At 42.1% G+C, this 14,708-nt stretch overlaps 2 protein-coding genes across 2 annotated transcripts; one reads left to right on the plus strand and one right to left on the minus strand.

Moving 5' to 3' along the window:
- Positions 1–6,613: 6,613 nt before the first annotated feature.
- On the plus strand, positions 6,614–7,678 carry LOC136491837 (uncharacterized). The gene has a single exon (XM_066488059.1). The coding sequence runs from the start codon at positions 6,614–6,616 to the stop codon at positions 7,676–7,678; it is 1,065 nt and encodes a 354-aa protein (XP_066344156.1).
- Positions 7,679–10,787: 3,109 nt separating this feature from the next.
- On the minus strand, positions 10,788–14,012 carry LOC136493424 (uncharacterized). Its single transcript, XM_066489511.1, has 8 exons — positions 13,765–14,012; positions 12,874–12,954; positions 12,693–12,781; positions 12,540–12,614; positions 12,045–12,106; positions 11,899–11,964; positions 11,598–11,798; positions 10,788–11,205 (listed from the first exon to the last, which is right to left on the minus strand). Exons 1-8 carry the CDS (start codon positions 13,963–13,965, stop codon positions 11,129–11,131), a joined length of 852 nt encoding a protein of 283 aa, XP_066345608.1. The 5' UTR covers positions 13,966–14,012; the 3' UTR covers positions 10,788–11,128.
- Positions 14,013–14,708: the final 696 nt, after the last annotated feature.

Consider the following 14,708-nt stretch of genomic DNA (forward strand, 5'->3'; position numbering starts at 1 on the left):
TCATTGCTTAGTCAATTTGTCCATCACAGTCACCAGTTCACCACTGTCGTCGTTGTTTGCGCCGCCGTGATCACTGTGGACGTCGACCAACATCTCCGTTGATCCTTTGACCTCGCTCTTTGCTCCATCGCGTTCGGGGTGAGCTATTGGACCTTCCTGTGCTATTTATTTAATCGCTACTGAGCTCCTATCGCCGGCGTAGTGTCGTCAAGCCACCGTGTCCGCCATGGACGGCGTCTAGCTCGATCCTTGCTGTAATTGCTTAAGCTAGTGCCTTCAATCGATGCGGGGTGGTGTGGGGAGTGTGTTGGTACCTTCGCATTGGGCGGAGACCTCACTGGCGGCGAGTTAGCGTCGATCAGCGCCGTCATCGCCGTAGTCAAATGCGGGAGGTTGAAGATGACATGTGGGGTCACCTTGTTAGTGACTTAGTGGTTTGAAAATGGATTTTTCTATTTTTTAGATTTGAGTCAATAGTGATAGTTTTTGTTATTTTTGTGTAGAATTATTTAGAGTTCCAAAAATTATGAAAATTTTTGTGTGACGTCTCTGTCATGTATATTATTTAAGAAAAATATGAAATGTTGTTTTTAGTACTTTTTAAATGTAGTAAAAATTGCTCAATTAATTAATAAATGAGTTTTCATGATTTTTCTAGGCTTAATTCTTTATCCAAAAATTATGAAAATTGTTTTGCCACTTAGTTATCATGTAATGAACATTTACAAAAATTTTGAGCTCAATTAGAATAAGTTGATTTATTTCATAATATTGAATTAAATAATTAATTCAAAAAAGTAAATAGTAATCTTTAATGATTTAGGTTTTGATTGAATTTTTGATTGAGTGATGACCTTGGGTCATTAGTTGGTAATGATCCTTGGCAATTGATGTTTGTGTTACGAAAAAGGTTTAGTTGTTTGACTTGCAACTGTACCGCGAAGGAAAGTTGTATTCGAATTGTTAATTTTGCATCCATCATCAAGCATCATGTTTCGTATCCCGCATCATGTTAAATATGGCATTGTTACTATGTGTAGTGAATGAAGGTGAACACGTGGTAATTAATCAAGTTGCGGAGAAGGTTAATCCGTCTATTGAGGTCGGATCTGATAATTGTGGAACGTCGTAGGAACCTAACTTTTCCGTCAACGAAGGCAAGCCCCAGATGCATTTAACCTTACCTTGTGTTTTACAAATTTTATCGCTTTTGCTTTTATATACTGCATTAAGTGATTAGGAGTCAAGTGGAAACCTAATTGGTGCATTACCAACCTTGTTTCCATATCTATCTTGTTACCAGTTTTAATTCGTAAATGACTAGTTATGCTTAGTCCTGCTTAGCCGGGTGATTACCTGTCACCTAAGAGTTTTAAAATGGATCTTTGGTTACTTATGTTATCATGAGATATGAGCATGAGAAGTAATAAATCTAGACTAGGCGGACTCGGTGTGTGAGAGCCACAAGACATGGAGGTCTTATGAGCGGCTTCTTTCTGCCTGTGTCGATTAACGTCCGTCCGTTGTTGAATTACATGAGGTGAGACTTTATAGTACTAACCACATACTCCGGTAAGTCTTAACTCAGCTATTCTATTACGAGAATGGCTACTCGCGCATTAGGAGTGGAGAGATGGTGGAAATAGCGTGTACCCATGTGGCAATGGGCTAGATTGGTGGAGTACTGTATTCTCGGGTGGCGCGGACCCGTTCTTGTTTTAGAAGATCTGAGGGTAGGTTGATATATGTAAGTCGGGGACCTGCATATGTCGTGTGGTCTGGAATCCCCAGCTGGGTTTATAATCGGTTCGAATTATCGTTGCTCCTCGGTTATGAAGACTCAACTCATTGTTCATCATCGTAGTTTAATAACTGAAACTTGAGTAAGATTTGAGAAAGAGTTTGATATGAAGTTCATGATCTCATTACAGATCATGGCAGATTCATATATGGTTCTTATGAAGTTTAAATATTGAAATACTAAAATTTTGTTAAAGAGCTTTTACGCAAAAGAACTTTGACTATTGCTAAAGCCATACCTTGAATCCCTGAGCCTATATTCCTAAGTTCTATCAGTTTTTATTTCGGTTAAGTCTTGTTGAGTACTTTTATACTCAGGGTTCGTTGACCCTTGTTGCAGGTGAGCCTCATGAGCAAATCTGTTTTGGATCTTGCTGCATGACTGTTGTTTAGGTCGATGACGATAAATGAATGTGTGATCCTTGGGCATGATGCTTATTTTGTGTGTTATGTTTATGTTAATTATGCCACTCCACTACTACTATGGTTTGTAATAATTATCGAACTTAGTTTGTAAGGTTTGAAACAACTGGTTTATAAATTAAGTTATTGTAAGACTTCCGCTATTTTACTCTGTTGTATATATTTAAATAAATGTTGTAATACTGCAATGACTCTGTAATGTGATCCTGCTCGGAAATCGTGGGTGATTTGGGGTTCCCCGAGGACACCCAACAGACTTCTTAAGTTACCAGGAACATATGCATAGTTGTCAAAGGTCGTTGGACAGTGGCAAGTGTATGTGGGTCCTATAATTTAGGAGGTTCTGCCACAAAGAGCTTGCCACAACTAGTTTGCAAGAATATAAATGAGTGAGTAGGGTGATTATACCGCCGTGTAGAGAAGTGAACCAATCATAAGATGAATACTAAATCAATCACCGGGAGAATACCAAAGGACAAGAGACAACCAATTTTTCTTTCGAGGTTCACGTGCTTGCTGGCACGCTAGTCCCCGTTGTATCGACCAACACTTGGTGGTTCAGCGGCTAAGAGGTGTTGCACGAACCTCGTCCACACAATTGGACACCGCAAGAACCTACCCACAAGTGAGGTAACTTAATGACACGAGCAATCCACTGGAGTTACCTTTTGGCTCTTCGCCGAGGAAGGCACAAGACCCCTCACAATCACCGTGATCGGAGCCGGAGACAATCACCAACCTCCGCTCAACGATCCTCGTTGCTCCAAGCCGTCTAGGTGGTGGCAACCACCAAGAGTAACAAGTGAATCCCGCAACGAAACACGAATGCCAAGTGCCTCTAGATGAAATCACTCAAGCAATGCACTTGGATTCTCTCCTAATCTCACAATGATAATGAAACAATGATGGAGATGAGTGAGAGGGCTTTGGCTAAGCTCACAAGGTTTCTATGTCAATGCAAATGGCCAAGAGAGTGAGCTTGAGCTGGCCATGGGGCTTAAATAGAAGCCCCCACGAAATAGAGCCATTGTACCCCTTCACTGGGCACAACACGGGGTGACTGGACGCTCCGGTCAGTTCGACCGGACATAGGACCCCAGCGTCCGTTCGCCCGATGCTTGCCACGTGACATCGGCTTCAAACGTCGATCGCCTGATCTCAATGGTCAAGTGATGACCGGACGCGTCAGTTAGAAAGTGACCGGACATAGGACCCCAGTGTCTAGTCGTTTCCAGTAAGGTTTCAAACATGAAATTTCACGACCGGATGCGTCCGGTCATGCTCGACCGGACTCACCCGGCGTCCGATCACTTCACGTTTCCTCTGTGCGCCTCACGTCAGCGTATGTCAGCACTGACCGGACGCACCCTGCTAGCATCCAGTCGTTTACATGCCAGCGTCCGATCACAAGACCAAGACCGTGTGCTTACTGTTGTTACTGACCGGACTCTGAACCCAGTGTCCTGTCACTGCACCATCAGCGTCCGGTCACTCTGTGAACCCCTGTCTTTTCTGTATAGGGCGTCGATGGCACCGTCGGACTGTCCGCACTCTACGGACGGACACTCTGCCGGTGAAGTTTCTAACCCTTGCTCAAATGTGCCAACCACCAAGTGTATCACCTTGTGCACATGTGTTAGCATATTTTCACAAGCATTTTCAAGGGTGTTAGCACTCCACTAGATCCTAGATGCATATGCAATGAGTTAAAGCATCTAGTGGCACTTTGATAACCGCATTTCAATACGAGTTTCACCCCTCTTAATAGTACGGCTGTCTAACCTAAATGTGATCACACTCGCTAAGTGTCTTGATCACCGAAACAAAATGGCTCCTACTATTTATACCTTTGCCTTGAGCCTTTTGTTTTTCTCTTTCTTCTTTTCAAGTTCAAGCATTTGATCACACCATGCCATCACCATCGTCATGATCTTCGCCATTGCTTCATCACTTGGAGTAGTGCTACATATCTCATAATCACTTTGATAAATTAGGTTAGCACTTAGGGTTTCATCAATTAACCAAAATTAAACTAGAGCTTTCACGCGGCTCTCCACTTTGGTGCTGTTAGAGCAGTTCTCAGAGATTTCTTGCGCCTAGAAAAGAGGGTCACTTTTGAAGATATCCAGCCTACTCCTCTGGGTCAGGCTTTAGTCCGTCTCACCCATGCTTATGATCGTGATACATTAGTCCAAGAGAGTCCTCATGTCTTTGACAATGTCCTTGTCACCTTCCATAAGCACAATGAGGGAAGAAACTGGCGTCGGGCTCAGTTTAATCATGAGTGTTGGCTGCTTTTGCTTGGGTTTCCTAATGACTATTGGACTGAGAGGCATATACAGCATGCTGTGGGTGGCTTTGCTAAGGTGCTGCTATATGAGGCGGACGAAAGATATAAGGCCAGATTGCTTGTTAGAGCTAGAGTCAAGGATGTCCAGAAAGTGCCACAGTTTATAGTCTATGAAGACCCTGACACCATTTATGGTGAAAATTGGACCATCCAATGCGAACTGCCGCAACACAAGCCATAGGGAGATGCCCCACCTGTGGAGGACCCAATCCCTGAGAACATTGATCTTGAGCAAGGGCTTCCCTTTGACTTTTTTGGTTGGGGGCAGCCTGTCAGTGAGCAGAATGAACAGAATAATCAAGCAGATCAAGACCATGATCTAGATCAAAATCAGGGACAGAATTAGAATGCTTGGGATGCTTGGCCAATGGAAATCCAGGCTCTGAATCAGCAGCAGGCAGTCCAAGATACTAAACATGTCCTAAACCAGAATGAAATGCCACAACCAGAAGAGAATGTCAACCTTGATTTGAATCAGCCTCCTACGGACCAGAACCTTGATCCAGTCATAATTAACCCTATTCAACATGATGGGGACTTCTTAGAAATCAATGAACTGCAGGATAATGAAGAGATACAGTACCTCATTCAGCATGAGAATGAAGTATATCAGTTAAACCCACAAGAACAAGAACTCATGGATGTAGTGACGACTTGCATCAAAATCAGATCATCAACATCCCTGCTGCACCTGGTGCTCCTGCTCCTGGTTCACCTGGTGCTCCTGCTCCTGCTCCTGTTTCACCAGTCTATTGGATTGTTGATGAAGTGCCTCTAGATCAGCTAATCCAGCCAGGGGAGGAGGGCTATTTGGTTGAACAAGGACAAGAACTTCCACCAGAACAACATGCACCAGAAAACTAGTTGGTTGACCCTCAGGCAGACAATCAGTTGATCCCTAATGAAGAAGAGTTCTTTGAAGCTATTATAGCAGAGAACAATCAGCTGATTCAGAATCAGGGACAGAATAACAACCTACAACTTGGCAGAGTCTTGCTAGAGACTGAGGACAGGGATCCAGCGTGGGAGCAGCACAAGAATGCAGAGGCAACCAGGCTGTGGGCTAGGTTCTTTGCTTTAGGTAACACCTCAGCCCTTCACATCAACATTCCAATGGCCTGGTATAATTTTTTCACAGTTCTTTTACGGTCTCCTACCAACTTCCAATGGGCTAAAAACCTCCTATCCTCTAGATTACCTTAGTTTCTGTAGTCTGACACTGAAGCTAGTTTGATTGATTTCTCTATCCCACTGTCCTGCCCTGATAATAATTTCTGTTGCTTATCAGTTAGTGAAGGGAGCAGGCAGGACCAGGTGGATGAAGCCACCCAAGATGTCCCATCCTCAAGCTCAAAGAAGAGGAATGCTAAAAGGGTGGGGGTCCTAGTTGAGACAGAGGTAAGAAGAAGTACTAGATTAAAAGAATCAGCCAAGGGCTTCAAATCTAAAAGCTGCACAAATAAGAAATGTTTGGCCTGTGCTCCTGACCCCCCAATCCTAAAGAAAGAAGTGATTAAGAAACTTGCTTTTGATTTCTGTAACTTAGAAGAGTCTGAGCTCAGTGATGAACTCTTGCAGGCGAAGAGGAAGAAGACTCACCCTATTGCAAGAGCCAGGATTGTAATAGAGGAACCTGCAGCTACTCAGGCTTTGATGAACAATCCAGAGGATGGTTCCAATGATGGAAACAAGCAAGAGGAGCCAAGATCTGAAGACATGCAGGAAGATCAGGCTTAGGAGGGAGCAGCCTCAAACTCTCTTGCTGATTAAATGGAAAGAAGGCAACAAAAGCTAGCATTTGAACCCATTGTGTTGGGGCCTCTTTTGTTTTTCTCCTGTAACATGTTCAGAGGAGAAGTATCTCTTTTCATTAAGTTTAGCTTATGTATTAGGCCATCATGCTGTAAGACTCAAGATGTTATGTCAGCAACCTCTGGAATGCTTGTTAAGACTATTGTCAGTTTGGGCTCATTTGTCTGTTCAAGCAGAAATGTTAAAGTTGCCATCTGGCCTGTTCTTTTTATCAACCATCTTTGAATCATGAATCACAACAGAAACTGGAATGTGCTTTGTTGGAATGTGAGGGCGTTAAATGCTGTCAGAAAATGGGATGCTATTAGAAATAAAGTTGGGGAAACTAATTGTGACATTGTGTGCCTACAAGAAACAAAGAAGGACAACTTTGATGCTGCTTTTGTCAGAAAGATCTTACCAGCCACTTTTGATGATTACCTTTTTGTTCCCTCAGCTGGTGCATCAGGGGGGTTACTTGTGGCTTGGAAGTTTGTTTATTTTGAAGGAAACCTCAAATTTGCAAATAATATGGCCTTAGCTATTGACTTCTCTTCAAAGCACAATGATAGCCTCTGGACTTTGATGAATGTCTATGGCCCTTACACCCTAGAGGGCAAGAGGGAATTTATAACATGGCTACAAAGCTTAGACATTAGCAATGATGAGGATTGGATCATCCTTGGGGATTTTAATCTGTACAGATATCCTGAGAACAGAAATAGGGAGGGTGCTGATATCAATGAAATGTTTCTCTTCAACAGCTGCATCAGTCACTTAGGATTAACTAAAATTTTTTTACATGGCAAAAAGTATACTTGGTCAAATATGCAAAACCTTCCCTTACTGGAGAGATTGGACTGGGTTCTGACCAATAACAGCTGGACCCTATCTTATCCTGAAACAACTTCTAAAGCTTTAATCATGGAGGTATCTGACCATAGCCCCCTGGTCATATCAATTTCAACTGATATTCCAAAAGCCCACATTTTTAGATTTGAGAATTACTGGCTCCTCAGAGAAGGTTTTCAAGATATCCTGTCTGAAAATTGGTTTGCTCACAACTCTCTGATAGATAAGGCAAAAATCATCACAAACAAGTTCAAAAATCTGAGGGCTGCCCTAAAAGTCTGGAGCTCCAACCTATCTAATCTCCATTGCAAATATCTCTCTAACTCTGCAACTCTTGGAATCTTTGGAGGAATTCAGAGACTTAAGATTGGAAGAATGGAACTTCAGGTACATCTTAAGAGAAAAGCTTCTTGCCCTTCTGGAACAGCAAAGGGTATACTGGAGGCAAAGAGGTGCCATTAAGTGGGCTACCTTGGGGGATGCAAGAACTAAATTTTTCCATGCTAATGCAACTTTGAGGCACAGAAAAAACATTATTACCAATCTCAGGAATGATAATGGTGACTTTGTTTCCTCCCATGCTGATAAAGAAAGACTCATCTGGCATTCTTTTAAGCAAAGAATTGGCCAAACTGATTTAAAGGAAATTTTATTTGATCTTCCTTCCCTCATCCTTGCCCATGATGGTGTTGAATGTCTGGAGCACCCTTTCACTACCACTGAAATTGATGAGGTGGTGAAAAATCTCCCAAATGACAAATCTCCAGGGCCTGTGGGATTTAGTAATGAGTTCATCAAAAAATGTTGGAGCCATATCAAACATGATTTCTATGATCTGTGTTGGAGTTTTCAGGATAACAATGTCTGCCTTCACAGCATCAATTCTTCATTCATAACTTTGGTACCTAAAAACCAAAGCCCCTCCACAATCTCTGATTTCAGGCCAATCTCATTGCTCAACAGCTTTATGAAACTCATTACTAAATTGTTAGCCAACAGACTCCAAGATGTTATCATTCCCCTGATCCATCAAAATCAATACGGTTTTATTAAAAGCAGGACTATCCAAGATTGTTTAGCTTGGTCTTTTGAATACCTACACCTTTGTCATCACTCCAAGAAAGAGATCGTCATTTTGAAACTTGACTTTGAAAAAGCATTTGATAAAATCGAACACAACACCATATTAAAATTGCTTGAGGCTAAAGGCTTTGGCAACACCTGGCTTACGTGGATCAAAAACATTCTTTCCTCTAGCACCTCAAAAGTCTTGCTAAATGGTGTTCCTGGGAAAACTGTTCACTGCTTAAGAGGAGTCAGGCAGGGAGACCATCTTTCTCCCCTCCTCTTTGTTCTTGCTGCTGACCTCTTGCAATCCATCTTGAACAAAACCAAAAATCTTGGGATGCTAAATCTTCCAATCCCCCTCAACTCCTCCACTAACTTCCCTGCAATCCAGTATGCTGATGACACTCTGATCATTATGGAGGGGGATTCTAGGCAGCTATTTTCCTAAAATCTGTGCTGCACTCTTTCTCTGAATCAACTGGGTTGAAAGTGAATTACAAAAAATCAATGATGGTGCCTATTAACATACCTGAGGACAGATTTAGCCATCTTGCCAACACTTTTGGTTGTTCTAAAGGAGCTTTCCCCTTTACCTATCTTGGTTTGCCTCTGGGTCTGACCAAACCAAAAATTGAGGACTACCTTCCCCTAATAACAAAATGTGAAAGATTGGTTTCCACTTTAAGTTTTCTTTCCCAAGCTGGCAAGTTGGAATTAACTAATTCTGTCTTCACTGCCTTACCAACTTTTCACTTAAGTGCTCTTGCTCTTCCTAAAGGGGTCATTAAGCAGATTGATAAATTTAGAAAGCATTGTCTTTGGAGTGGGGCAGACATCAATTCAAAAAAAAAACCAAAGGCAGCTTGGGAAATGGTTTGCATCCCTAAGGAAGGGGGTGGTCTTGGTGTTATCAACCTGCAAAAACAGAATGAAGCCCTTCTCTTGAAAAATCAAGACAAATTCTTCAACAAGAAAGATATTCCTTGGATGTCACTAGCATGGGAAAAACATTACCCAAATGGAAAACTTCCAAATCACAGCAAAAAAGGATCCTTTTGGTGGAAAGATATTTTAAAGCTCTTGGAATGCCACAAATCCTCCTCCGCTGTCCAAATTCAAAATGGGCAGAGCTGTTTTTTCTGGATGGATAAGTGGAATCAGCAACCTATGCTCTCTGAAAATCCTGAACTCTATTCTTTTGCAAAAAGAAGATCAATCTCTGTCTGCATGATGTTTAACCAGCAACATTTGGAGGATCAATTCAGTGTCCCACTTTCAACTGAAGCTTTTGAGCAGTTACAGCTTGTCCAGTCATTTATAAACCACTTCCCTTTGACTGAACAAAATAATTAAAATAAATACTTAGGGTCTATGAAAATAATTAGGCTTATGTTAGCTACCCAGGCCATATTATTAGCCATCAAGCCTCACGGAAGCGGTTAGAAATACTCACGTCGAACCCATTCTTTCAACAAAAGAATTGAATTCACACGAACCCACACGAGCTTATACACCGGCTCTATATATGGGCTATCTTTCAGAAGGATTTGGTTGTGAAGGCTAAGACTTTGCACGATTGGCCAAGGTCTCCCAGGTATATATGTGGCGTTCTAGTATTCAGATTTAGTGTCACTAGATTGTGCATGACTTCTTTTTATTAAAGGCTATGTGCTTCTTTGTTAGGCAGAGGCCGAAAGAATATTTTCATGACTTCTTGGATGTAATGCACTTGAAAATTAATAAAATCTTCCATTCAACTGTGTCGCTCTTCTGGGTCGGTTTGCTCATCTGTAATCTTCTCTTTTATTTTGCTGGAATATACTACAGTTTTGCGTACACAAAATGTTGTTGCAAATAACGAATTAACGACTCCATGGAAAGCTCTTTTTATTCCAACAACTCCACCTGTTGCCTGTGAACTGTGATGAACTTGAGGCTTAGGGACAACAGTGGACTTCCTTCTCATTGGTGTTTCCTGATGCGGGCCTGTTTCGGAACAGCCAGCTGCGGCTGCAACTGCAGCTGCGACAAGCATTAGTTTGCAGCAGCAGCTGAGCTGCTTTAAGTTGAAGGGAGCCGAAAATATTACACTTCTGCTTGTGATAATCTATTGAAGCGACCAGCAACTCACTACAACTAAAGCCAGTGTTAACAAAGACAGAACTGTGTTCACAAAGGTGAACAAGTTGCTAGGATCAAGTCCTTGAGACGATAAAGAGTTCAGTTCTTCATCGCTCAAGAGCTGGGTGTTGAGAAATCGATTACTCAGGGAGATATTAAGACTCGAAATTAAGGGTTATCTAAAAAGTCAATGTAGCTAGAACAATAGGAAGCAAACAACATTTACAAACAAAGGGCTCTGACACATACTCGCGGCAACTCAGAAACCACAAATTGCGGCGAAACAGACAGCCAAATAAAACATGAAAGACTTGCTAGTTTACATAATTTTGGCCAGACGCTGAACTTAACAGAATTTTGGCTAGACGCTGAACTTGTCAAGTGCATTTCACTATCATGTTCACAGAACGATGGTATTCAAGTTGAAAACAAACGTTTTCAGTCTGTGATTTGCAACATAAATGAATCTTCTGAACTACTAACTTTGAAGATAACACGTTTTACACAATTGGAACGGCACCAAGTCTGATCTGATGAGATAATAAATAGGCAAATGGACGAATAACCTAGCTACAAAATCATAACTAGCCTCATCCCCCACACTGGAGTCCACTATGTCAACTTTAACATAAACCTAATAACCAGATAAAAAGTTACAATGGACGGTAACACTTGGAAAGAACGGAGGTTATGGCATATCCCAGAGTTGATGCACCAGCCAATCTACTGCTGTGGAGGAGGTCCCTGGCCTTGGCTTCCACGCCCACGGCCCCGACCTCTGCCCCTTCCTCTGCCACCTTCTGCAGTTAATAACAAATGATTCAGTACTCGTCCCAGGGGGGAATTTTCAGATGACTCTGAAGATAAAGAAAGGCAATTCCTTCCTATTTTTTATTTTACATAATAAATAGCTCAAAAAGAAACAGGATGCTGATAAAGTTACTGCACGTTTAATATTTTAATTCCATATAGTTTCATGTCCAATAAAGAATCATGATTGCTAAAGTTATCTTGGGAGATGGTAGAAAATAATGGAAAAAATGTTTCACTAAAACGTCATGTTATAAAACCACCTACTTCCTAACTAATTCAAAGCCAAAAAAAAAGTGGGAGTAATTCTAAGATGATCCTATATAAGCAACTAGCAAGAAGAAATTAGAGACGACACAGAACATATCTAAACAGAACTAACCATATCCTTGCATAGGTGGTGCATTATATCCATCATCATATCCACCAGCATCGTCCATCGCATAATTATCACCACCATAGCCCCTTCCAGGTGCAAAAGATCCACGACCTCCACGGCCCCTCCCTCTGCCACGATATCCACGGGGAGCCTCCTCTGGTTCTCCAAACTCATCATGATAGTCTACTCCCCCATTGCTGAACCCTACATCGCAGTGATCCAAATGCAATGAGGAAATCAGAGATATATCAAAGTAAGTCAAATCACAGAAACATACTGAAACTACAATAATAACCAAGCGTACCTCTTCCCCTCCCCCTGCCCCTGCCCCGACGACCACGTCCTCTTCCATGACTACTTGGTACAGCCTCTGCAGAAATTAAATAAAAATATTTGGTCACATGGACAAGAGGAAAATGTTACAAAGATTCCTGATTAACAGCAGCACACCTGCATCCTGATCGAACTCAGCTGCTGGCCTGACCTGGTCAGCTGGTATGGGTGGCTGGTAACTGCAAAAGAAACAAGTCATGTTCATGTCATTATATATGTTTCACAAAGAGAAATAATGCATCAGAATCCATTTAAATAGAAGTGAACAAAAAAGGATACCCTAACTGCTAAGCGAAACAGTTATGGTCAGCACATCACAAATCTGGCAAACCAATGCCAGGCTTCTCCAAAGTATGAGAAAGGGTTGTGCTGTTTGGAGGAAAGTCCTCTGTAACTAAATCTACTACCTCTTATGCTTACACAAGTATGAATTGCTCTTATAATTTGAGAAAACATAGCAAAATGTAGACATAGGTGATACAAATTTATCCTAGCACAAACAATGTATAGAAGATAATGGAAGATAAATTGAACAATGAACAATATTTTATTTAGTTAAAAAAATTCAGGTCTGCAAATTTTTGAATAGATGTGGTAGAAGGAAATTAGTACCCTGGGGATGATGTATCCAGCTCCTTCTTTGACAATTTAATAGTGATCAAGGACACATGGCGAATGGTCTCAAGACTGCCATGGAAAAATGAAGGGGTCAGATAAAATACACTGAATCTGTTTTGAAGAAAACATAAACTTAGTGCCCCTTACGTGACAAGGCCTTCTTCCAACGGCTCCCAAGTGTCAGTTATGTCAATGGATTCAATAGAGGTATTCTGATGGAGACCAGCAATCCTCCTCTGCTCAGGACATATATAGCATATATGGGTCAATAATTGGCATAACTACAAAGGGGTATCATTCATTAACAAGTGGTGTTTCACAATTCCACCTTAAGAAGCTCCACAATGACAACTGTCTTGTTGATCGCCCTTCCCATAGCCTTGATGACAATGTCATCTGTTGCGTTGTCCTGTAATTGATGAGGAACAAGAAACCGAAACATTTAATATATGATTTAGGAGACAAACAGCAATTGACATTCTAGGCAATCGAGACATGTGGATTCCCCAGACTAGTAGTAAACTAATCTTGTAAAATTCAAATCAACCTACAAGCATAATGGACATCATCACAACTAGCAGCAACAGTACAAAGAGTCATTAATGAACAGTACATAATTCAACATCCATAGTAATCAATCCATGTGAAAATTTCATATACATTAGTAAATTCAATCCAAAAATCCAAACTGAGTACCTTAGTCAAATAGTAAAAGATGCATCTGCACAGAGACCCCACATATCCACCATGTACAACAATGATGCAAACCAATAAACCACTCCTGCCCAACGCAATCTAATAAAATAACGAAATTAATAGTACTCCGCAACCAACGCCAGCAGATGGTTGCTACGGCCCCTCCTCGCCATTGGGGGGAATAATAAGCGTAGCCGCAATCTGAGCCCTAGTAGAACAGTAAATAATTCAAATTGGAAGCCCTAACCGCACGAGCCCTAGAACAGTAAACAATTCAAATTCGAAGCCCTAACCGCAGGAGCACCATCGAGACAACTGCAGACCCTCGCCGCGCGGCCCGCACAACCGCATGCTCGCCGAACCAGCACTTAGTTAAAACCCTAGCCTTTTATATCCTCGGGGTAAAAATAAAAACCGCGGTTGGTTTCCTCCACCTAGAATCGTAGATAAAGATAGGCCAGACGGCGGCGGAAGCAGAGGAGCAAGTAGCAGCAGAGCGTAGGCGCGTGGGTCGAACTCGAACCTGGAGCAGGGCGAGCGCGTAGGTGATGTAGTTGCGGGGCCGGCCCTGCGCCGTGATGCGGATCTCGTTGGCGCCGATAGGGGCCTCCTCCTCCCGCGGCTTCTCCACCCTGTGGTACCGATCCATCTGCGACGACGACTCTGTTGCTGCTGGCTCGAAGACGAGAGAACCTCTCGGGGAAGGCGAAGGCGAAGGCGGCATAGCAAACAACCAAACCTTTGGATTAAAACATATATCTGTACATGAGGCCACCAGAGCCTGATATCTACGCGTATGACATATAAGCCTAGGGCAATATTTTTTTTAATCAATTTGCTTCTGGACGCTGAGACAACCGGTCGGACCAGCAATTAGCCTGTTCGCTGGTTGGTTTCTGAGCTGGTTTGAGCTGACTGGTGCTGATTTATTGTGAGAGAAAAACACTATTGACTGGCTGATTTGAGCTGATTGAAACCAACAAACGAACAGCCTGAATATGCCAATAGCACACGCTCACCTAGGGATGCGACATGTGAGGCATATGACCGGTATTTTTCAAGAGACTAGCACGTTCAGTTGGCCGCTTCATATTATTGCTGGTTCGTGAAGAAGTATTGCTGACTGGTTTATGTGAGAGAAAAATACTATTCTAGCTGAAAATTTACGATCGTTTACGATAAGCCACAGTCAAACGAACAGGCTTGTCAGCCTGTTCGGTTGGCTGGTTCGTATCGTTGCTGGTTCGTGAAGAAGTACTACTGGCTGGTTTGTGTGAGAGAAAAATACTGTTCCGGCTGGAAATTTACGATCGTTTACGACAAGCCACAGCCAAACGAATAGGCTGACCGTGCATTGCACAGAGCAATTTTTTTTTTGTTCAACTATAGTAATTCGATGTGAACGTGTGAGGTATAAGGACTTTGTATTGGATGCGAACACGTAGATTTGGTCTTCATATTGGAATC

The sequence above is a fragment of the Miscanthus floridulus genome, chromosome 11, assembly GCF_019320115.1.
Source record: "Miscanthus floridulus cultivar M001 chromosome 11, ASM1932011v1, whole genome shotgun sequence".
In the NCBI taxonomy this organism is placed as follows: Eukaryota; Viridiplantae; Streptophyta; class Magnoliopsida; order Poales; family Poaceae; genus Miscanthus; species Miscanthus floridulus.